This window comes from Bos indicus, chromosome 21 (genome assembly GCF_029378745.1).
Source record: "Bos indicus isolate NIAB-ARS_2022 breed Sahiwal x Tharparkar chromosome 21, NIAB-ARS_B.indTharparkar_mat_pri_1.0, whole genome shotgun sequence".
Lineage (NCBI taxonomy): Eukaryota > Metazoa > Chordata > Mammalia > Artiodactyla > Bovidae > Bos > Bos indicus.
The window spans coordinates 27,060,430-27,083,653 of NC_091780.1; the positions used below are offsets into that span (position 1 = coordinate 27,060,430).

A 23,224-nucleotide genomic window follows, 5' to 3' on the forward strand; every position below is an offset into this window, starting at 1 on the left:
TACCTTCCTGGGGGTCCTAAGCAGGTCAGCTGCTGTCTCTGGGCCTCAGCTTCCATGTCTGCAGAATAAAAGGGAAAAGCTAATAAAGAAGCTCAGGCAACCCTCGTGTTCTGTGTTGGGAGAAGGGATGGCGATGGACCCCAAGGTAGCTCTGAAATCCAGCCATTTGTTTCCCATGGCTGATACAGTAGGACCCCACGAAGGGTTTTAACAGTCAGCATGGAACTCCCACCCCACTCCACCCCGCGCGCCCGCAAAATATATTTGCCTCATACTTTTCACTGTTTCTTGCAGGTGTGTTTGGGGGTGGGGCCGTTTAGGTGATAGCACTAGGCTCAACCCAAGTCTGGGCCATACAGTTACCCCCACAAGAAGCTCCCTGGTGCTGAATTCTGTGCCTTTCCCCCTGTGTCCTCCTCCACCAGGAAACTGGATTCTGGTTCATTTTTCACCACGTCCCAACAGGCCCCTCGGCCGGCATGTACTCCCCGGGCTATTCAGAGCACATTCCACTGGGGAAATTCCTTAACAACCGAGCACACTCCAACTATCGGGTAAGTGCTTCCAGACTGCGCCTCCCCGCCAGCCCATTGGTCAGTCTTCCTAGGCCCTCACGGGGTTAGAGCCCAAACTGCCTCTGGTGACAGCCGGGAGCAAGTGCATTCCTAACCTTGGACTTGAAGGACACAAAGAGGCCTTCCATGGCCTTCTGGTCCTGGCTGTCCTTAGCAAGGCTCTCCTGTGGCTGTTCCTGCCTTGGCCTCCAACTGGCAACTGGTCGGAACCAAAAGGAGAGGCAGGAAGCACCATCACTCAGGCTGCTCCTCCTGGCGGCCCCTGCTTGGGGCACCTGAGTTTGACTTTGCAGCACACATGGTGAGGATGGGAGCAGTGATAAGTGTGAAAAGCCAGGTCCTATGAGCTAAAGGAGTTAAGTACCCGGTCCTGGAGAAAAGATTGAGGCAGCATCAGCATCCTTTCCTCTGTTCACTTTGTTTCCATTGGTATACAGCACTAAAGAGGCAAGTGGAAACAGAATTTTCCTGTCATCTTCATTTACTCATCAGTAGTTCTGTGTGTAAAGAAATGGCACCCCAATCCAGTGTTCTTGCCTGGGAAATCCCATGGACAGAGGAGCCTGGCGGGCTGCAGTCCATGGAGCCTCAAAGAGTTTATTTACTTAGCAAATGAACAACAACAGTTCTGTCAGTCCAGCCCCAAGTAAGGTGCTGGGGAAGGGACTGGGGTCTCAAGGGTGCCCAGGACCCCCAACAAGGACAACATCAAGACCAGAGTCATGGTCACTCAGGAATGGAGCCTGGGAGCAGGGCTGGGACCGGAGCTGCTGCAGTGGGGTCAGAGGTGGCCTTGAGGATTCAGGAACAGCGCGTATACAGAAAGAGTCTGGAATGTCAAGGCTGGTCTTCTGGTCCTCTTCCTAGTGGTGCCGATGGAGGAAACTGAGACCCTTAGCGGGGAATGGATGCATTCAGGGTTAAAAGAAGAGATTCAACTAGAGAGAAGTGTAAAGAAATCATCTCAGAACAGCCCTGTGCTTCTGGGAGGTGGGGTGGGGAAAGGGGTCCTGAGAGGAGGGCAAAGCCATGTGGGCAGAGGGAGGACCCTGGGCAGTGTCATGTCCTAGAAGCCAAGAAAGACGAGCTTCCCTGGATAGAGAGTGGAGGCAGGGAGGGTAACAGTACCCTCTGTACCCTCAGTACAGAGGTGAGGGAATTAGCACAAGCTCCAGGTGGGTTTTTCTGAGGCTGCTGCAGGCCTAGGAGAGCCATCTCTCTGCAGAACAGGCTTAGGGAGCACATTTCTGTGGGGGAGGAGGAGCTGTGGAGAGACAACTGTTGGCCGCTTGTCACTACTCCTTCCTCGAGAAGCCTCCCCGTGAGCGGGGGCTGGGCCACACAGGACCCTGATGTTGGGGGAGGTTGGAAAGGAGAGGAATACTCGAGGGAAGAGGGTAGCCAGGACTCCTGGGCACAGAGGGAGGGACGGGCCCTGAGGAAGGCGGCAGGGAGGGAAGGGGACAAAGAGGACCCTTGAGCTGGATGGATTCTGGGGCCTGAGCCAGGGAGGGGCCCTGCGCATGGTGCTGGCTCCCAGTGAGCCCTGGCCCCATGTCACCGTGTGAGGGCTCTGCCCCGGGCTCTTCACCTGGCCTATCCTACTTGGTCCTCACAGCAGGACCTCAGTGTCATCAGCCCATCTTACAGAGGCTGCAACTGAAGCCCCAGAGGTGACGGGATTTACCCAAGGTCACACTCATGAGGGAAGTGCTGAGGATGGAGCCCCACTTCTCCTGACTCATTCACCTCCCCACTGCTTAATTACACACCAGCTGAAGATCACAGTAGCCAGCGTCCTCAGTTATATAAAGAGGAGATGATGCATTCAAACCTTCCTAACAGGCTGAGGGAATCCAGCCCTGAGGGTAGACTGGACAGAGCTACCCTGGACAGCCTTGTTCAGCTGCCCAGACTCACGCTCACCTGTGGCTGACAAACTGGACACCTTGGGGGCCAAATAAGAAAGTGAGATTTTTTTCCTTGAGTCAGACAAAAACTGAGACAAAACTGGGGGAGGATCAAAGACCCCTGCTCCAAGGTAAAGACAAAGCTTAAGCTCAGCATTTTCTTTGCATCACTGCAGACACATTTCCCAAGACAGCATATCTATTATCTTTAATTTGGGACCTGGGCTTATAACTGCCCAAAGCAGTGTGAATTCTGGTAATGGACTTAGCTGTATGTCCCTGGACAAAATACTTAACCCCATCTAAACCTTGGCATCCTCATCTATACCTCAGCAACAGCACCTTATTCCAGATTTGACTTCAGCCGTGCAGAGCAATCCATGTTCTTCACCTCCCTCACTGCAGACCCCCCTATCTCTATTAATACAGTCTGAGAGCAAAGCTGGTTTTACTGGAGCATTCAAGAGTACACTGTTAGGCTGGGTGTGAGAAGATGCCTGCAGCCTGTGGTCCACAATAATGTGTCCCTAAATGTTCCCTCTCCCCAGGCTGGCATGATCATAGACAACGGGGTCAAAACCACCCAGGCCTCTGCCAAGGACAAGCGGCCCTTCCTCTCCATCATCTCTGCCAGGTAATCAACCCTGGGGAGTCCATGCACTCCACAGGAACTTCTGGACTCAGCCCTACTCCCTTCATCCACTCACTCATTCATCCTTCAAGTATCTTTTGGCACGTTCTGTGTCCATGGAGCTAGCTACTGGAGGTACTTTATGGGAAAAACTGAGTGGGGCCAAATCTGAGTCAGGGTCAAGGCCTTAGCAGTTGTAAGGAAAAAGAAATTTCAAGAGGTTTCTAGAAAAATCAGCAAAATCCAATACCTGCTTTTTAATAAGTTAACAGGGCTGGGATATAAAAGGTGAAGAGAAGAGAAAAGAAGGGAGGAATTTTGCCATCAATTTAATAGGAAGAAACATTGAGGTTGTACCTATACATACATCTGGAGCGCAGCCCAAGGCCAGGAGCTGCTTTTAAAATGTGCTGTCCAAACCTCCGGGTAGTTAGGAAAATCTGTACCCTTTGAACAGACCAAGGTGCTTGCTCTCTGTCAAGAGTAGGCAACACCAGTGACATGATGCTCCCAGTGGAAGACTTTTGCTGGCCTGGATGTCAGGAACATCCAGGCTCAGCACTCCATTTGGTGGCTAAGATGTAGCAGCCCAGAAAAGGCACGAGGTCAAGGTTACTCCCTGGGGAGTAGAGAGCAGGGCACCTCAGACTCCCCTTCCTGGTCTGCATCAAGTGCCAGGGTTAGGACTGGTTGTCTGAACTTTCTCTGGGGCTTTGACCCCACCTTGGGGCCAGGGTTGAGGGGAGCAGTCCTCAGTGGCGATGATGAACAAGAGAAGCGACATGTCTGTAGGCTGCATGGGGCTGGCGCCTGAAGAGAAGACCTCTGACGTTGGTGTCAGGCTCAGAAAACTCATTGCAGAGCCCAGGCTGGGCAGGTTGATTGCTCTTTAGCCCGAGTCTTCTGGGCACTGAGAGCAGAGAGAAGCTCACCACCACCCAGAAGGGCAGTCAGTTCAAGAGTACCCCTTCCCCAACAACTCGGTCACCTGTGCCTCCCCACGGTGTGTTCCAGATACAGCCCCCACCAGGACGCCGACCCACTGAAGCCCCGGGAGCCAGCCATCATCAAACATTTCACCGCCTACAAGAACCAAGATCACGGGGCCTGGCTGCGTGGCGGGGACGTGTGGTTGGACAGCTGCAGGTGAGGCATGGGCACAGTATGGAGACCACGTTCCTCCCCACCTCACCCGGGTGGGAGACAGACACGAGCAAGATAGAGGAGTCCAGACAGACCAATGTTTGACCTTCTGGCTGCCCAGCCAGGCAGGGACATGGAAGGGCAGCAGGCAGTGGCCCAGAAAGCCTGCTAGAGGCAGCATGTGGCTTCTGTCCACCATGTCAGCAGCTGTGGGTCATGACTATCCCCAAATAGTCACTGGGCTTGGCTCTAGGTCACAAAATCATTCCTATCACCAGTCAGCAGGAGGAAGGAAGGAAAAGGAAACCAGCACATTCTAGGCATGTCCTATGTGCTGGATCCTTAGTCACATTTATTTCTTACCATGTTTCTCAGAGATATAAATCCTTATCTCCGTCTTAGACATAGTACACTGAGGCTCTGTTGAGTGAATTTCCTGCAAGGTGAGCAGTTGAACTGGAACTTCAAATAGCAATGCATCAAACTCCAAGCCCAGAGAAAGAAGACAGGGAACCCCGAGCTCTGATAGAAGGTCCCCGTGGACAGCTATGGCCACACTGGACAAGAACCAGAGGGACAGGCAGCTGAGTTGGGGTTTCCTCTAAAGGAGAAATGGAAAATGTCCTCCTGGTCTGCCTTTGGTGTTAAAAGTGGGAGACCATGGACTATCCTGGTATTCCAGGGGTTAAGAATCTACCTTGCAATGCATGGGACGTGGGTTTGATCCCCGGTCAGGGAACTAAGATCCCACATGCCACTTGGCAAAATAAAAGGGACACCAGAAACTATACATGGGAAATAGGTGTATTTCCCCATTTTATTGTGATTGATTTAAAGGAGACATGGGCTTGCCAGGTGGCGCTAGTGGTAATGAACCCCCCTGCCAATGCAGGAGACTTGAGAGATGCAAATTTGATCCCTGGGTCAGAAAGGTCCCCTGGAGGAGGGCATGGCTACCCACTCCAGTATTCTTGCGTGGAGAATCCCATGGACAGAGGAGGCCAGCAGGCTGCAGACCATGGGGTCACAAAGAGTCGGATATAGCTGAGCATATGAACACACACACACACCCGGAGGAGAAGGAAGTACAGTGAGGGCTTCACTGAAAATGCGCATGTGGGACATGGAACAGGCTTAGATGCATGATAGCACCTCTCTCTCTTTTATGTGTGTTAAGCCTGAGATGCTCTTGTCTGACTGTCTGCTCTTGTCCCCAGGTTTGCTGACAATGGCATCGGCCTGACCTTGGCCAGGTAAGAGCAGTGGTCCTCGCCCCTGACTCCTATGGGATGCTGTCTCCGGACATCTCATCTCAGACATCTTCTCTCTGCAGTGGTGGAACCTTCCCCTATGATGATGGCTCCAAGCAGGAGATCAAGAACAGCTTGTTTGTCGGCGAGAGTGGCAACGTTGGCACAGAGATGATGGACAACAGGATCTGGGGTCCCGGTGGCTTGGACCACAGTGGAAGGACCCTCCCCATAGGCCAGTAGGTTTGCAAATGAGGCAGCGTCCTTGTTCTGCCTGTTGTTGTTCAGTCATGCAGTTGTGTCCAATTCTTTGTGACCTCATGTACTGCAGCACGCCAGGCTCTCTTATCCTTCCCTATCTCCTGGAGTTTGCTCAAACTCACGTCCATTGAGTTGGTGATGCCATCCAACCATCTCATTCTCTGTTGCCCCTTCTCCTTCTGCCTTCAATCTTTCCCAGCATCAGGGTCTTTTTCCAGTGAACTGGCTCTTCATGTCAGGTGGCCAAAGTATTGGAGCTTCAGCTTCAGCATCAGTCCTTCCAATGAATATTCATTTAAGATTGACTGATTTGATCTCCCTGCTGTCCAAGGGACTTGTGGCTTAACTTAAATGACAGCAGTGGAAGGAAAGATGCTAGTATGTGATGTCTACCTGTTGACTGTGAATTCCTCTGTCCTCTACTGGTCAGAGAAATCATGGAAACAATTGCAATTAACCAGAAGAGGGGTAAAATCTAAAATGAGAGACAGAAGTCAAAAAACTGTGTTGAAAGGGAGTCAACAGCAGAGCACAGCTGTCAAAACACATAATGTGGTTCTGAGCCACATCCTTGGGAATTTAGTGTCCAGGATGGGTGACCCTGGCCTCCTTTCTCCTCGGACAGCCCACTCCTGACACCCACCCCTGACAGTGGTGTGAGGATAGTCAGCCCTAAGCACTTGAAGAGGAGTAACTCAGAGGGCAACCCAGCCTACAGTCACATCACATAGAGATAGGGATCTTCAAGCAGAAGATGGGACCAGACTTGGGGGAACAGCATGGGAGATGCTGTCACACAACCTGCCATGCACTTAGAAGATGAAACTCACCCTATGTGTGCCTAAGAGTCAGAATTGGTTTTGTGCAGGAAAGAATTTTCTAGCCATAAGGTCTGTTAAACAGCAGAGTAGCACAGCTGTCCTGGGGAGGGGGTCAGAGGCTCTCTATCACTGGATGATAACCAGGTGGTGGGGGCGGTGGCGGGGGGTGACTTGGAGAGGTGATGAGCTAGCAGAGCAGAGGGACTTGCTTAATTCCTCGGAAAACTGCAGGCTGAGTCAGCGGTGAGGATGGTGTTTCTGCTCAGACGTGAATTCAAGCCAGATAGCGAGCCGCTGAGCCACAAGCAGCAGAGGGCTAAGATCGGCCCTTCCTGCCCTGGCCCCAAGCCTTCTCCTTTTTCTCAGGAATTTATCCTTCCTGCTCCTACAGGTGGGACCCAGGCCTAAGCCCCCAGCCCTAGAGGGATGGGCATCTTTGAAAAGACTGTGAGGATAGACCCACAGTCTCCTTGGGCATGAGCGATCTAGAAGCCCTTGTTTCTGTCTAGCCTAAGCGATGTAGCAATCCCTTCAGATCATTTTTACAAGCAACTCTGGGTCTGCATATTTGGGTTTCCACACTGAGGGTTCCCAGCCTCCCAGGGCCAGAATGTCCTGATGACTTCCAGAGGTGAGTTTGTTTATGGAAGCCTGACAGCTTGGTCAGACTCGGGCAGGTTCCTCCAACTGCATTTGAGAGCAGGAGCCCAGGACTATGCAGACCGAATCGTGGGGGATCCCTCCTATATAGGCCTGGGTTGGGGTCCCAGTGTAAAGTAAGCACATAGTTTAAATATAGAGCTAGTCAGAATGGGCTGCCCCTAAAATACCTTAAATGGAAAGATGCACGGAGCTGCTCCATGAGAACACGATTCAAGGCGATGACATTAATCAATTACAAACAGAAAGATACAGAAATACCAGAAGTCCTTGGCACACGGTGTCCTGAAGGCACGTTGCCAAAGACTGGCATGACCAGGCCCTTCCTTGGAGGAACATGTCTGGATGAGGGGACCCCAGCTCTGGAGATGGGGACAGCTGAAATGTGGCCTCTCCCCATGGACAGACCCCCTTTTCTGCTTTGTTTTCCTTTCTCTGCCCTTCCTTCTTTATGTTTACTGTGGAAAGAGAGGGTCCTGGCCCAAAGTAGTTGTTGCTGTTGTTTAGTCGCTCAGTCATGTCCAACTCTTTGCAGCCCCATGGACCGTAGCCCGCCAGCCTCCTCTGTCTGTGGAATTTCTCAGGCAAGAATACTGGAGTGTGTTGCCATTCCCTTCTCCAGGGGATCTTTCCCTCCCAGGGATCGAACCCACGTCTCCTCCTTTGGCATGTAGATTCTTTACCACTGAGCCACCAGGGAAGACCCCCTGAAGTAGAGATACCAGTAAAAGCATAAAAATCAGGCTTGAAGAATGAGCAAGTCTAGATTCGGGGCCAGGCCCAAGATGGATCAGCTCAGCCATCATAGGCCTGTGTTTTCCACACCCTGTTCAGGAGTCTGTGGCAAAGGAGAGCGGCATCTTGTGTCCCCCTGCTGGACCCGAGGCAGAATTTCTGAGTCACTAGTTCTCCCACAGCCCCTCCTACCTCCAGCTCCAAGCCTTTTGCCTTTTACTCCATCTTTCCCTGCCTCCTGGGTACCAGGACTTTCTTGAGGTCCTCTGCCAACTCACAGGCTTGCCCTCCCCGTGGGTCCTGCCCTCTCTTCTAAGGGTGCTTGAAATATCACATTGAAGTTACTCTCCTGTTTCACTATCACCTTCCGTTCTGTGTCCTCCCTCTCCCTTGTTTCCCAAACCCAGCACCCTGTCCATCAAAAGGCTTACTCACAGAGAGGAAACTCATCTGGGGATGAATCTAATTAAATTGTTATAGCAACTAAAACTAAGGGGATAATGACTAATGGCTGTACTCTCCCGAGGGACATGATATTGATATTGGCACTCTCCAAGAATATTCACCGTATTTATCCAATGACTCTTGATAGGATGGAAAGATTTGGAGAAATGTCTGTCCAGAACATCCCCCAAACCTCAAGCCAGCAATTAGACATCCATCCATCCATCTAATAATTCATCCAGCAATCATTTATTCATGTGTACCGGTGGCTCAACAGTAAAGAATCTGCCTGGCAATGCAGGAGATGTGGGTTCCATGCCTGGGTCAGGAAGATCCCATGGAGAAGGGAATGGCTCCCCATTCCAGTATTCTTGCCTGGAGAATCCCATGGACAGAGGAGCCTGGCAGCCTATATAGTCCATGGGGTCATAAAGAGTCGGATACAACTGAGCACAGATGCATGCATACTGTATCCATAAATGCTTTCTTAGTGAATGAATTAATGAATCAATCATGTTGTGTTATAGGGGCAGTTTGGGGAGGTGGAGTAGGAATGAGGAATGATTTACCCATCATTACCATCCACCTTGGAGGGTGCAACAACATGGCGGCCCGACATGGCCATCAGCCTGACAGCTGACTCCCTTCACTCCACAGGAATTTTCCCATCCGAGGCATTCAGTTCTATGACGGCCCCATCAACATCCAGAACTGCACTTTCCGCAAGTTCGCAGCCCTGGAGGGCCGGCATACCAGCGCCCTGGCCTTCCGTCTGAACAACGCCTGGCAGAGCTGCCCCCACAACAACGTCACCAACATCGCCTTTGAGGATGTCCCGGTGAGTGGGCCTCCCCCCTTACCCGGGGAGGTCTCCCAGCAAACCCAGACTCGGCCAGTGATTCACGAGTCCCCAGGGGCCTGGAGTCTGAGCCGTTGCCACCACCACAGGGGTTGAACATCCTCCTCCAAGCAGGTCAGGCCACGTCTCAGGTCTGTCTGCAGCCAAACTGGAAAAGTACAAATGGAGGTTGCCCCACAGGTCAAGTCTGGGTGAATGCCCGCCTGCCCTCAGCCTGTGCAAAACCCACCCAAGCCTTGGCAGGAACTTTCCGCTGCCCTCAGGGTTCTGAGGCTCTGTTCCTCCAAGGATCTTGGGTTCAACCTCTACAGTCTGGTGACTGGGCCACATCAGTTGGCACAATTAATCTAAAAATAAAACCCAGCAGTTTCTGAAGGAATCTTTGCAGAAGCTCTGTGTAATCTCTCCTGGAGACTGAAACATAAACAGGGCCCTCCTGGCCCTGGGCGGCAGCAAATTAGGAGCCGGGGCTGAGGTGGTAAGGATGGAGGGCTGCCCCTGAGACGGGCAGGTCCAGGGCTCCGGGTACATTTTCTCTGGGTTACAGCATTCCCAGACCTCCCCCTCCTCCTCCCCCTGCTCCTGCCCTTTGCCTGTCTGCCCAGTTCCTGGCAGCTGAGGGAAAAGATGTGAAATTCAAGTTACTTAATTTCTTTACTCAGGCCATTGGAGGCCTGAAAGAGTTCAGTCATGGAACTCTCCAAGGGCTCATGTTGAAAGACTGCCTTCCTACAACACAGTGTACACTCACCCACACACACCCCCACACACTCACATACACATCCTCGCTCACACATATCCCCCTGACATGTGTGTGTGTGTTATATATATATGTAATACTTTCTCATGCAAACACTCACCACCACCTCAACCTCATTTCCTCTCTGGCTCTGTCACACACACACTCCTCTGCCCACCTCCCCGCCGCCTTCAGTCTTTGAGCCACGTGTCCTAGTACTCTCTGGGGTTGCACACAGCAGCCAGCCCTCCAGTGAGTAGAGGCCAAAACCGCATGCTGGCCTGAGGGCCGAAGCACAGCAGACGTTTGGCTGTCTTTCTGGCTCCGTCTGAAGGGTCAGCCATGTGGTTTCCTGCACTACCCCGGAGCCTCTCTGCATTGGCTGGTTGGTAGCATCAGCAGAAATCAGGAACGAAATCGGGAACTTCACCCTGGCCCGCTGATGGCCACTACCCCCAACCCTCCACCTTCTGGTCCAGCCTCACTTTCCCGGTTTCTGTTCAGATTACTTCCAGAGTTTTCTTTGGGGAGCCCGGGCCCTGGTTCAACCAGCTGGACATGGACGGGGATAAGACATCGGTGTTCCACGATGTGGACGGCTCCGTGTCTGAGTACCCCGGCTCCTACCTCACCAAGGATGACAACTGGCTGGTCCGGCACCCAGACTGCATCAACGTTCCGGACTGGAGAGGCGCCATCTGCAGCGGGCGCTATGCACAGGTGGGTGGGGATGCGGGGTGCGCCTCCTCGGGATCACGGTCATCTATTCGTGGGACAAGCATTGAGCCAGGCCAGAAAGAGACACGGGCTTCTTCTTTTTGAACAAATCATTTTATTTATTTGTTTGTTTTTGGCTGTGCTGGGTCTCCGTTGCTGTGCACAGGCTTTTCCTTAGTTGAGGCGAGCAGGGCCTGCTCTCTAGTGGCGGTGCCCAGGCTTCTCCCTGTGGTGGCTTCTCTTGCTGCAGAGCAAGGGCTCTAGAGTGCAGGCTTCAGTAGTTGTGGCGCACGGGCTTAGTTCTTGTGGGATATTCCCGGACCAGGGGTCAAACCTGTGTCCCCTGCATTGGCAGGCAGATTCTTTACCAATGAGCCACCAGGAAAGCCCTATAGGCTTCTTTATTCTTTTTTTAAAAAATTTTATTAGAGTATAGTTACTTTACAATGTTGTCTTAGTTTCTGCTGTACAGCAGAGTGAATCAGCTATACGTATACATATATCCCCTCTTTTTTAGATTTTCTTCCCATTTTAGTCACTACAGAGCATCAAATAGAGCTCCCTGTGCTTACAGTCAGAGAAGGCAATGGCACCCCACTCCAGCACTCTTGCCTGGAAAATCCCATGGACGGAGGAGCCTGGTAGGCTGCAGTCCATGAGGTCACTAAGAGTCGGACACGGCTGATCGACTTCACTTTGACTTTTCACTTTCATGCATTGGAGAAGGAAATGGCAACCCACTCCAGTGTTCTTGCCTGGAGAATCCCAGGGATGGGGGAACCTGGTGGGCTGCCATCTCTGGGGTCGCACAGAGTCGGACATGACTGAAGCGACTTAGCAGCAGCAGCAGTGCTTACAGTAGGTTCTCATTAGTTATCTATTTTATACATAGTGTATATGTCAATCCCACTCTCCCAATTCATCACCAAAACATCTACAAACAATAAATTCTGAAGAGGGTATGGAGAAAAGGGAACCCTCTTACTCTGTTGGTGGAAATATAAATTGGTACAGCTATTACAGAGAACAGTATGGAGGTTCCTCAAAAAACTAAAAATAGAACTACTGTATGACCGAGAAGTCCCACTCCTGGGCATATAAGTGGAGAAAACCATAATTCAAAAAGATACATGCACCCCAATGTTCATTACAGCACTATTTACAATAGTCAGGACATGGAAGTAATCTAAGTGTCCATCAACAGAGGAATGGATAAGGAAGATGTGATACATATACACAATAAAATAATACTGTCATAAAAAGGAATGAAATTGTGCCATTCTTTATTCTTTTTATTTTTTCTCCCCACCCAATAGGATTTTCAAAAAGCCCAAGTGAAAACACTTTGTAAGTAGAGGTCAGGTCCTGCACTTACTATGTGACCTTGGGCAAGCTACCTAAACTCCTGAAGCCTCTGTTTTCTTATATGTAAAATCAGGATAATAGTTGAACTCTCTTAGTGAGCATGTAAGTGCCTCGCCAATCCTCTCCACCAGAAATATAATACAGGCACATGAGCTCAAATATTCCAGGAGTTACATTAAAAAGGAAAAATAAATGAGTAAAATCTATTTTAATAATAGACTCTATTTAACTCAATATATTCAAAATGCTATCATCTCAACATGTAATCAGCATAAAAATCATTAATGAGGCATTTTACATTCATTTTTTCCCCCTGTCCCAAATCTTCAAAATTCTCTGCATATCTGATGCTTGTAGCCCATTCAGTTTGCTTTCAAATTTTCTACAGTTAAAGTCAAAGCTAGTCCTACCAAACAATAAAGCTGTGTTTCAGGGAAAACTCTCTTACACCACTTTTGAAATTTAAATTAATTAAAATGAAATTTAAAATCTGGGGCCTCGGCCACACTGCCCACATTTCCAGTGCCCAGTGGCCACGTGGGCAGCAGGCAAGGAAAGTGCCCAGAATGTGAAAATATTGGTGACTATATTAATGTTATGTGGAGGAATAACCAGGACTGGATGAGCAAAAGTAACGTCTCCAAGGAGACAAAGAGCTGTAAGATGAGGAGGGTGGTGAGCCTGTGGGCCCCATTCGGGGTAGGAACATGTAGGGATGAGGAAGTCTTCACCACCACCCCACAGGCAGGCAGTTACCACCACTTGAGGCCAGCATCGGGGTGGGCATTAGGAGAGACCTAAAGGGGGACTTCCTAGAGGTCCGGTGGGGAACACTCTGCACTCTCACTGCCAAAGGCCCGGGTTCATTCCCTGGTCGGGGAACTAAAATCAAAAAAGAAAGAAAAGAGAAGTGCCAAAGGCGGTAAGGTGGTTTGATATCTGGGGAGAGACAGAGCAGGGAGCTAGGGAAAGGGCCATGCTGGAGCAAGGTAGGCCCCGGGGGCGGGGCTGTGCTGGGAATAGATTCCAGCAGAGGCAGGAGGGGCTGGCGTTAGCAGGAGAAGGGAACAGAGGAAGAAGGGGCCAGGATCAGGGAGGTCCAGGGTGTTTCTTTCCACAGTAGAAGAGGAGGTGATGCACTGAAGGGGTAGAGAGTGGGCCTGAGCCAGGGGGTCTGCAGAAAGCAATCAGGTTGAAAAGAGTTGCCGCAGAGACTGGAAAATCCTGACAGAGGCGTGTGGAAGGAGTGCCAGGCCATGCTACAAACCCAGTGGAGACGGCTGATGGAGCCTGGAAGGGCACCCCCTTCCCCACTGCGAGACTTCCTCAGGCCTGCCCCGGTGCCCTGCAGGGGAGGCGAACCTGTGGAATGGTCCACGCCAACGGGCTGCCGTGTGTGTGGGCAGGACAAGGGGTCTGATGCTCCGGGAGTGAGCAGATGACATCATGGTCCAGGGCAGCTCAGAAGGGAAGTGTGGTCGGAAGGGAGCTGATAGACGGGAGTCATGACCCACATAATTAAAGGGTGACCAGACCCTTATGCCTTGCAGCCGCACTCTGAAAGTGAGAGCATCCCTGATTCAGGGCCGAGACATTCCGTGTGGAGGGAGCCTTGATCTTGAGCTTCCTTCCCACCCTTTCTTACTGATACATTGCTTATCTTCTGCAGAAAAGGGCTGACCAAGCTTGGAGGTTATCAGAATCCACTACTGGCTAATTATTATTAATATTCTCCTTTCCAGAGAGAGTGGGATGCATTGACAGAGTAGCATTGAAACATATACACTACCATATGTAAAAGAGATAGCCAGTGGGAATTTGCAGTTTCATGCAGAGTTCAACCCTGTACTCTGTGACAACCTAGAGGGGAGGTATGGGGTGGGACATGGGAGGGAGGTTTAAGAGAGAGGGGACATATGTATACCTATGGCTGATCCATAGTGATGTATGACAGAAACCATCACAATATCATAAAGCAATTATCCTCCAATTAAAAATAAATTAAAAACATAAAAGGATGGGAAAAGAACATGTAAACACTAAAAAATTATAATGATAATATCCTTCCTTCACTTTACAGGTTACCACAGGCTTTAAGATGCAATACCTTTAAACTCTTAGACTCATGACAACTCCATGTTAGGGCAGGGTTGAAGTTCCTCTTCCCATTTTACATGTGATACAAGCAGAAAGGAAGAGAACTCCTTTCCAAAGGCACAACGTTATTGAATCTTGATGTGATGTTTTCTCTTGGCCACAGCCACAGGCATGTCACCTGATGAATATGGGACAGATCCTAAAACAGGACACGGTGTTTCATTTGATTTCTTTCTTGGCTGTACTGGATCTTTGTTGCGGCATGCAGTCTTTCTCTAGTTGTGGTGCACAGGGGCTTCTCTAGTTGCAGAGCACGGGCTCTAGAGCATGAAGGTTGGGTAGCTGTGGGGCGTTGGCTGAGTTCTGTGTCATGTGGGATTTTATTTCCCCAATAGGGGATCAGACCTGTATCACCTGCATTGGAAGGTAGATTCTTAGCCACTGGGCCACCAGGGGAGTTCTGGGTGCAGTGTTGTTTGGTTTTTAATGGATTTAAAAAATTGAAGTATATAGTTGATTTGGGGGCTTCTCAGGTGGCTCAAAGAGAAGGAAACGGCCACCCACTCCAGTATTCTTGCCTGGGATATCCCATGGACAGAGGAGCCTGGTGGGCTACAGTCCATAGGGTCGTGAGAGTCAGATGCAGCTTAAGGACTAAACCACTACCATCCACCAGATGGCTCAGTGATAAAAAAAAAAAAAAAATGCCTGCCAGTGCAGGAGACTCGGGTTCAATCCCTGGATTGGTAAGATCCCCTGGAGAAGGAAATAGCAACCTACTCCAGTATTCTTGCTTGGGAAATCCGACAGAGGAGCCTGGTGTGCTACAGTCCATGAGGTCACAAAAGAGTTCGACACAACTTAGCGACTAAACAGCATAGTTGATTTACAAGATTGTGCCATTCTCTGCTGTAAAGTGATTCAGTTATACTCATATATACTTTCTTTTTAGGTTCTCTTTTCCGTTATGGTTTATCACACGCTACTGAATCTAGTTTCCTGGGCTATACATGGGGACCCTCTTGTTTATCCATTTTAAATATCATAGTTTGCATCTACCAACCCCAGACTCCCAATCCATCCTTCTCCCTCCTCCCTCTGCCTTTTGGCAGCCACAAGTCTTTTCTCTATCAGGACGTGGTGTTTTAAACCAAGGGTGGCTCAAAGCATTCAGGCTCTTCTGTCCTTTGGACTCAGTGGCTAACAGTCTTGCTTGCATGTTTGCCTCTGAAATGAGACACCATTGGTCACCCGATGTGTGCCGAGAGCCACAGGGACCGGCCACTCAAGCCATACACCAAGGATGAGAGGGAGAAGTCAGCCACATGCCAGGCTCTTTCTCAAATGCAGACAGGACAGTAGCTGTTACAGGGGAGTTACTTCTGCAGCAGAAGTGTGAAAATCCTCTCTCCCCTCCTCCTCCTTCCTGATCCCCCTGACTTTCCCCCCAATTTGCTCTCTAACAATTAAGCAGACACCCCCCAAGTTCCCACTAGTCTCCCCTCAACAGTGCTTTTTTGAAGATGAATGGAGAGCATTGGCTGGCTTGCACAAAACAACTAGGACCGCATTCACCAGCAGAAAGAGATGCCCCCTTATTTGGCCTCCTTTCATTCAAGCTTTCTAAAAAGGGCTCTGTGAAGAGCAAGTGCTTGTGAAAGTGTACTCTGTGCTCAGATGTTAACCAGATGCTCCCGGGATGACCCCTGGTAATTACCCCGTTGTGTGTTTCCTTTTTGGGCTCTAAAAGATGTACATTCAGGCCTACAAGACCAATAATCTGCGGATGAAGATCATCAAGAATGACTTCCCCAACCACCCTCTCTACCTGGAGGGGGCCCTGACCAGGAGCACGCACTACCAGCAGTACCAGCCAGTCATCACCCTGCAGAAGGGCTACACCATCCACTGGGACCAGACCGCCCCGTCTGAGCTCACCATCTGGCTCATCAACTTCAACAAGTGAGTGGGGGGCGTCATAGGAGCAAGGTGACCTGGGGACAGCTGCCCTGGCCCCGCTCAAAGCTATGGTGATAACAGGGCCTCATTTCAAAGTCCTGGGCTTACTGTTCACAGAACCCCAGGCTAGCCCACGTCACCCCTGCACGAGGGTGCACCTAGCGGGCTTGACATCACCTCGTGGTTAAGAGGCAGAAGACGCGGAGTGAGGCCCTGTTCCGCGCGTGGATGACCTCGCACAGGGTGTCTGACCCTCGGAACCTCTGTTCCTTCTTCATCTAGGAGATGAGCCTACATAGTGTTACTTTGCAGAGTTGTAGTGAGGATGGAGTGTGAGAGTGTACGGCAGGCATTTCACCCAGCACCTGGTTTTACAAAGTGCTCGACCTATGGCAAAAATCCCTGGCGTTCCCATTTTACAGGAAGAGACGAGACTCTGTGAGGTGAAGGGGTGAAGCTGAGGGCATCTGGAGAGGGCTTCACGTATTTGTTTATGTCACGTATCTTCTGTGCATGAACATCATTAACTTGGCACAGTATTCCCGTGAGACAGACATTTATCAGATGCAGAAAAGAAGACCCAGAGAGCTGAGATGGGCCCCACAATCAGGCTGAACCAGGAAGGGGCTGAATCCAGATCTTAAAGACCCTGGTTTTTTCACTCTGGCCCTGTTGAAGTGAAAAAGTGAAAGTGTTAGTCTCTGAGTCTTGTCCCGCTCTTTGCAACCCACTGGACTGTGGCCCACCAGGCTTCTCTGTCCATGGAATTCTCCAGGCAAGGATACTGGAGTGGGTGGCTGTTCCCGTCTCCAGGGGATCTTCTTGACCCAGGGATTGAACCCAGGTCTCCTGCATTGCAGACAGATTCTTTACCATCTAAGCCACTAGGGAAGCTCCTAGCCCTGTTGAAAGAAGGTCTTTTTATTTTTCCTAGCCAATATTCCACATGGAACACACACTGCAGACCCTGGGGACACCCCACTGACCCATTGCCATCATCCATTCCAGTCATCATCTCTCCCTCTGTCCTTGAACACCATGTGACCCAATCATGACCAACAGCAAATGTTCTTTCAAAACTCCCCACTGAAAAGTGGACATGCCATTCGGTGGAGGATGCTTGGGTCTTTGTCCAGTGCACACCGAAGAGGCCCCGTGGCTGGGACATCCTTACTCGTCACCTGATGACTGTCCTTCCGGTTCTAGGGGCGACTGGATCCGAGTGGGACTCTGCTACCCCCGGGGCACCACCTTCTCCATCCTCTCAGATGTCCACAATCGCCTGCTGAAGCAGACGTCCAAGACGGGCATCTTCGTGAAGACCTCGCAGATGGACAAAGTGGAGCAGAGCCACCCTGGCCGCAGCCACTACTACTGGGACGAGGACTCGGGGTGAGGAGCCCTCTTAGGTTGTCCCCTAGCCTTTCCAGTAATCCCAGACCCACCATGCAATGGGTAACCTAATACCCTTTCCCAGGCACTTCTGATCTCAGGTGGATTGTATCATCCACCAGTGACATTGTTTTTAAAGCTGTGAAGCTTTGGGAGGAAAACAAGCATGCTCTTAATATACACGTGGATTGTAGAGAATCCACCTATTTTAGGAGAAACAATGTGAAAGCAGTGAATCTTAGAACTGAGAAAATGTGGCATATGACCTCAACTCCTTACACCACAGTCAGAGCAGATGATATCATCCTTGATTCAGAAATAAGCAGAGGAGGCACAGGGTGAAGGGTAACGAACAACTTGTTCAGAGAACCTAGCACGAACTCGGCACGGCTGGTCTTGAGCGCATACCTCTCTGTACCTCCACATCCTCCCCTTTTTGCTGAACTGCACTAGGTCCTATTCAGTAGGGACATCACGGGGACAGAGTCCCTGTTCCTGGAGACAGGAAGCTAGGAGGTCACCTTCCCTAGAGAGAGAGAGAATTACTCTGACATCTTAAGAATGCTGACATGTCTGCAGAGCCATGAGCCTGTTGTTAGCCAACTCTCCAGAGACTAAGGGTAAAATATTGTTTGATATTCATTTTTTTCCTTTCTTTTTAAAAAATATTTTTATTTATTTATTTGGCCGCTCTGGGTCTTAGTTGTGGCTCATGGCATCTTTAGTTGAGGCATGTGAACTCTCAGTTGCAGCATATGGGATCTAGTTCTCTGACCAGAAGGGATGGAACCCAGGCCCCCTACACTGGGAACCAAGAGTCTTAGTCACTGGACATCAGGGAAACTGCTGTACTTTTTTTTCCACCCTTGAATTGAAATCAACATTTAGGAAATAGAGGATGCTTAGAAATATCTATAAAGATAGGGCTTTATCAATTTGATTAAAGGGAAATTCAGATTTGAAAGTCAGAAGTGTAAGTAAAAATGCTGGGGTCTGGAGAGGCAGCACAGAGCACCCCTTCCCCACATCAGTTCTAAACCAGTGGTGGGGCAGACAGGACAGCAGGTGAAGAGGAACCTGTCTCACTGATGACAGAGCTACTGGTGAGCAGAGCTTCCCAATACTGGGTGCCTCTACCCAGCTCTAGGCTACTTATTTCATGAGGGTGGCCATGCAATGACGCTGAAACCAGCGTTGTGATTCATAAGTAGCCCTGAATGAGCCGCCATGCAATGCTGGAGCTGTTTTTCTATAAGCTTTGAAAAGGAAACTAATTTTTTTTTTGCTCATTCTTACTTGAAAATTCTTCATTTGACCATATGATTTTTGAAAAACAAAATAGCACACCAAGATAAAAGACGAAACAAGAGTTCAAATAACTCAGCTATGAAGTTCCTAGTCCAGTGGAGGAGAAAAGCTTGCCTGGGGAACCCTGGCAATGACAGTAGACTCATCTGACGTCCCACAGGAAAGCCTGTTTTTCAAGAAGTCAGCATACTGTCTTTGATATTCCGATGCCTATGCCAAAATATTAAAGGAAAGCATCCCATGTTCATATGACTGTGGTATTTGTGAATAAAACTCATTCCTTTTTGATACCCGTGGAGATTATAGCATGGTCTTTAGGGTTTAGGACCTGGGTAATGTTCATGCCTGCAGTAATATTCATGAAGATAATGAATGCCATAGGAAATAACTTCCAAGTGGCGTGTAAATAGTAAGGAACAGCTTCCCTGATGGCTGAGCGGTTAAGAATCCGCCTACCAATGCAAGAGACTTGGGTTCAATCCCTGGGTCAGGAAGATCCCCTGAAGAAGGAAATGGCAACCCACTCCAGTATTCTTGCCTCGGAAATCCCATGGACAGAGGAGACTGGCGGGCTACAGTCCATGGGGTCACAAAGAGTCAGACACGACTTAGCAACTAAACAACAACGGGGTACATGGGGGGCAGACCAGAGCCTCCCCCCATCCCACCCCGTTGGCTGACCTATATCCCCACACCCAGCAGTCAAATGAGCTGCTCCACTTTCCCTGGGAAAACATCAGTGAGGGGACAGGATGGGCCCAGGAGTGTTTAGAAAACTCCCTCCGTATGAAAACTAGAGAAGGAATTAAATATCCCTCATATAATAGCAGAAACTATTATGACTGAAAAAATGTAAATAAGGTGAAGTCTTCATCGCATCATCTATGCCTAATATCTTCTTTTAGGATCATGAGAATTGCTTTGTTCCAGAGGTGTGAATTTTTCAAATGTAAACTGCCACTAAACAAATTGAACCTTTTTTGATCAAAAAAATGTTTAATTTACGATTTTCCCCTTAGAGCAGATTCTGCTGCTTAATTCACCCCTTTTATTGGTTCCTTAGCTCATCATTATACCTATTGATTATCACACTGGGCTTTAATTCAGTGACAGCCTCAGGGACGAGCTGGGTTGTAGGATGCTTGTTTCCTGTGTAGAAAGCCAGACTCAGGCTTTTTTAATTCTTAGGGCTGTTTTCCATGATCTTTCTGCCTGACAAATGTGTTACTCTTTCTTACGTTCTGAGCACCTGCCTTCAATGGCTACCTTCTATTCTGCTATGGCCTAGGACACCTGATAAGATTGTCTGAGGGTTAAATGAGATATGTCCGTTGATGGCATGTGCCCAGCATAGCAGAGAGTAGGTGCTCGGAAAATGAAAATTGTCAGTATTAGCTTTATCTTCAGTGCATTTTTTTTCATTTCTCCAACCACGTACAACCTTGTGGAGGTGGGGGGTGCTCCTCCATTCTGTGGGGCCCACTGGGTCTAGTACTGTGGCCAGCACAGAGTGCGGAGGCAGAGGGAGGAAGAAAGCGGGTCGGGGGAGGAGGAAGATGCGGATACCAAAGGGAACCGCCCGCTCTGCTCCTGTGTGCAGGCTGCTTTTCCTGAAGCTGAAAGCTCAGAACGAGAGAGAGAAGTTTGCCTTCTGTTCTGTGAAGGGCTGTGAGAGGATAAAGATTAAAGCTCTGATCCCAAAGAACGCAGGCATCAGCGACTGCGCGGCCACGGCCTACCCCAAGTTCACGGAGAAGGCCATTGTGGACGTGCCCATGCCCAAGAAGCTCTTCGGTTCTCTGCTGGTGAGTGTCCAACAGCCAGCTGAGCCCCAGGGCCCTCAGGCTCCTCTCCGGACCTCTGCTCCCCTCTTTAAACCCTTTCCCATGGCTGAGGGGTTACAGGGAAGTGAAGAGGCCGACCAGCCCTCGAGCTGGACGCTGGACCCCCTGAACCTGACACCCACCCTGGGTTTTTGTTTTTTCTCCAGAAGACAAAGGACCACTTCCTGGAGGTGAAGATGGAGAGTGCCAAGCAGCGCTTCTTCCACCTGCTGAACGACCTGGCGTACATCCAAGTAAGCCACCGTCCCCGTGCCCGGGGCATCTCTGCTCACCGAGACCTTGTGTCAGTGCCTAGGGCTGTGGTTGCCAGTGACTGCCAGCCAGGTGGCTGAAGACAACAGAACCTTCCCCGCACAGTTCACAAGCTGGATGCCCAACACCATGGGGCTGCCAGGGTTGTCTCCTCCTGCAGGTGTTGAGGGCGAGTCCTTCCCTGGCCTCCTCCAGCTTCTGCAGCCACCAGCAGCCTGGATGCCCCCCTTCCCAGCTCACAGCTGTGTTCCCCCAGCCTCCGCCGCTGTCCTCCTGTGGTCTTCTCCCCCATGTGACTGAGTTTCAGACCTCCCTCTTCCTTGTCCTTATAAGGACATCTAACTTTGGATTTAGGGCCCATCCGAAATCTAGGATGACCTCATCTTGAGATCGTTAACTTAATTACATCTGCAAAGGCCCTTGCTCCAAATATGGTCACTCCCAAAGGTTGCAGTAAACGTGTCTTTTGAGGGGGAGGCCATCCCAGGTGGCTCAGTGGTAAAGAACCTGCCTCCCAACGCAGGAGACATAGGTTCAATCCCTGGGTTGGGAAGATCCCCTGGAGGAGGAAATGACAACCCACTCCAGTATACCCACTCTTGCCTGGGAAATCCCATGGACAGAGGAGCCTGGTGGGCTACAGTCCATGTGGTCATGAAGAGTCAGACATGACTGAGCGACTGAGCATGCACACACACACACACACACATCCTTCAGCCACTAGGCAGGGCTGCAGGAACTGACTGAAGTGGGTTTTATGCTTTGAACAGCTGTACTGACACCCTCTGCCTTCAGAGCCTACAGGGGACCCATGTGGGCAGGACAGCCTCAGGACTCTGATGCCTTCGGGACCCCTCCCTGCCTCCATGTCACACTCTGTGTTGCCTGTCATCTGCAGGTGGATGGGAAGAAGTACCCCAGCTTGGAAGACGGCATCCAGGTGGTGGTGATTGACGGGAGGCACGGGCAGGTACTGAACCACACCGGCTTCAGGAATGCCATCCTGCAGGGCATCCCCTGGCAGCTCTTCAATTACGTGGCGACCATCCCCGACAAGTGAGTCTGGCCGAGGCCCCCTCCCTGTCCCTGGGGCCTGCATCACAGTCCAGGCTGAGGAAGCTTAGGGAGCCTCCACGCACTGTCCACAGCTTCCCAGGTGGCTCATTGGTAAAGAATCTGCCTGGCAATGCAGGAGACACGAGTTCAGTTCCTAGGTCAGGAAGATCCCCTGGAGAAGAAAATGGCAATCCAGTCCAGTATTCTTGCCTGGAGAATTCCATGGACAGAGGAGCCTGGCGGGCTACAGTCCATGGGGTTGCAAACAGTCAGACAAAACTGAGCGACCGAACAATAACAACAGGGGTCTGCCCATCCATGGTGGGAGCTGGCCAGGAAGCCTCCCTACCTGGTGCCTCTGAGATGGGAGCCGGGGCCACTGTGAATGTAGGTCAGGCCGAGTCTACCAGCTACACACGAGAAGCCTGCCCCGGCCCTCCGCCCCCACCCGGCACACTCTCCCAGCGTGAGCTCATCCCCGCCCGCACTCGCTGCAATCCAAATGTTGGTGGCTGCCAAGCCTCTCCAGCCCCCGTCTCCCTCCTAAATGCCAGATATTTTTATCCAACGGCCACTTGGACTCTGCCACCCAAATGTCCCCTATGGAACTGAATTCTCATCATTTTTTTTTTTAATCCTCTAAACCAGCCAACCCTCTTGGCCATATTTTGGTGAAATCGTCATCTCCCATCCAGGCAACTAGCTACACCAGAGTCCAGGCATCACATTTGGTTCTGGTCTTTCTTTCGTTTTGACATCACCACACTCAGTAATCACACCTGTCGATTGCCTGCATCGTGGCTGCCCTGCTTTTATCCCAGGACACCCTCTCCATCGCCTCCATTCTGCCACCCACACTGTCAGACAGTGACCCAACAGACTCCCTCGCCCAGCCTCCCCCACTTGAATCCACCCACCATATTGGCAGGGGCGGGGGGCGAGGGGGCAGTGAGCTTCTTAAACACAGGTGTCCCCTGTCCCCTTTCCTAGGGGTAATTTCCCTGCCACCTTCCAAAACTAACTCACACATCACCTGTTTGGTGAGGTCTCTTCTGATCCAACCAAAAGTTTCTACCCATCCCTGCCCCCACAGAGGACCAGTGGATGTATCTGCTCCCTCATCTAGGGTCTAGATTTTTATTTTTTTAAGCCTTTTATTTTATATTAGCGAATAGCCAATTAAGTGTTGTGATAGTTTCAGATGGA

The 23,224-nt window shown here is 50.4% G+C and overlaps 1 protein-coding gene across 2 annotated transcripts in view; it reads left to right on the forward strand.

Moving 5' to 3' along the window:
• The window catches only part of CEMIP (cell migration inducing hyaluronidase 1), a 161,205-nt gene that overhangs the window by 130,344 nt on the left and 7,637 nt on the right, over nt 1-23,224 (forward strand). The window contains exons 16-27 of one of the 2 annotated variants that reach the window (XM_019983941.2): nt 426-554; nt 3,034-3,119; nt 4,131-4,262; nt 5,477-5,512; nt 5,593-5,748; nt 9,088-9,268; nt 10,533-10,748; nt 15,958-16,169; nt 17,373-17,558; nt 20,467-20,671; nt 20,857-20,943; nt 21,861-22,018. In XM_019983941.2, the coding sequence (XP_019839500.1) occupies nt 426-554; nt 3,034-3,119; nt 4,131-4,262; nt 5,477-5,512; nt 5,593-5,748; nt 9,088-9,268; nt 10,533-10,748; nt 15,958-16,169; nt 17,373-17,558; nt 20,467-20,671; nt 20,857-20,943; nt 21,861-22,018 (1,784 nt within the window). The remainder of the gene's footprint in view (nt 1-425; nt 555-3,033; nt 3,120-4,130; nt 4,263-5,476; nt 5,513-5,592; nt 5,749-9,087; nt 9,269-10,532; nt 10,749-15,957; nt 16,170-17,372; nt 17,559-20,466; nt 20,672-20,856; nt 20,944-21,860; nt 22,019-23,224) is intronic. The other variant, XM_019983942.2, reaches the window with a different exon arrangement.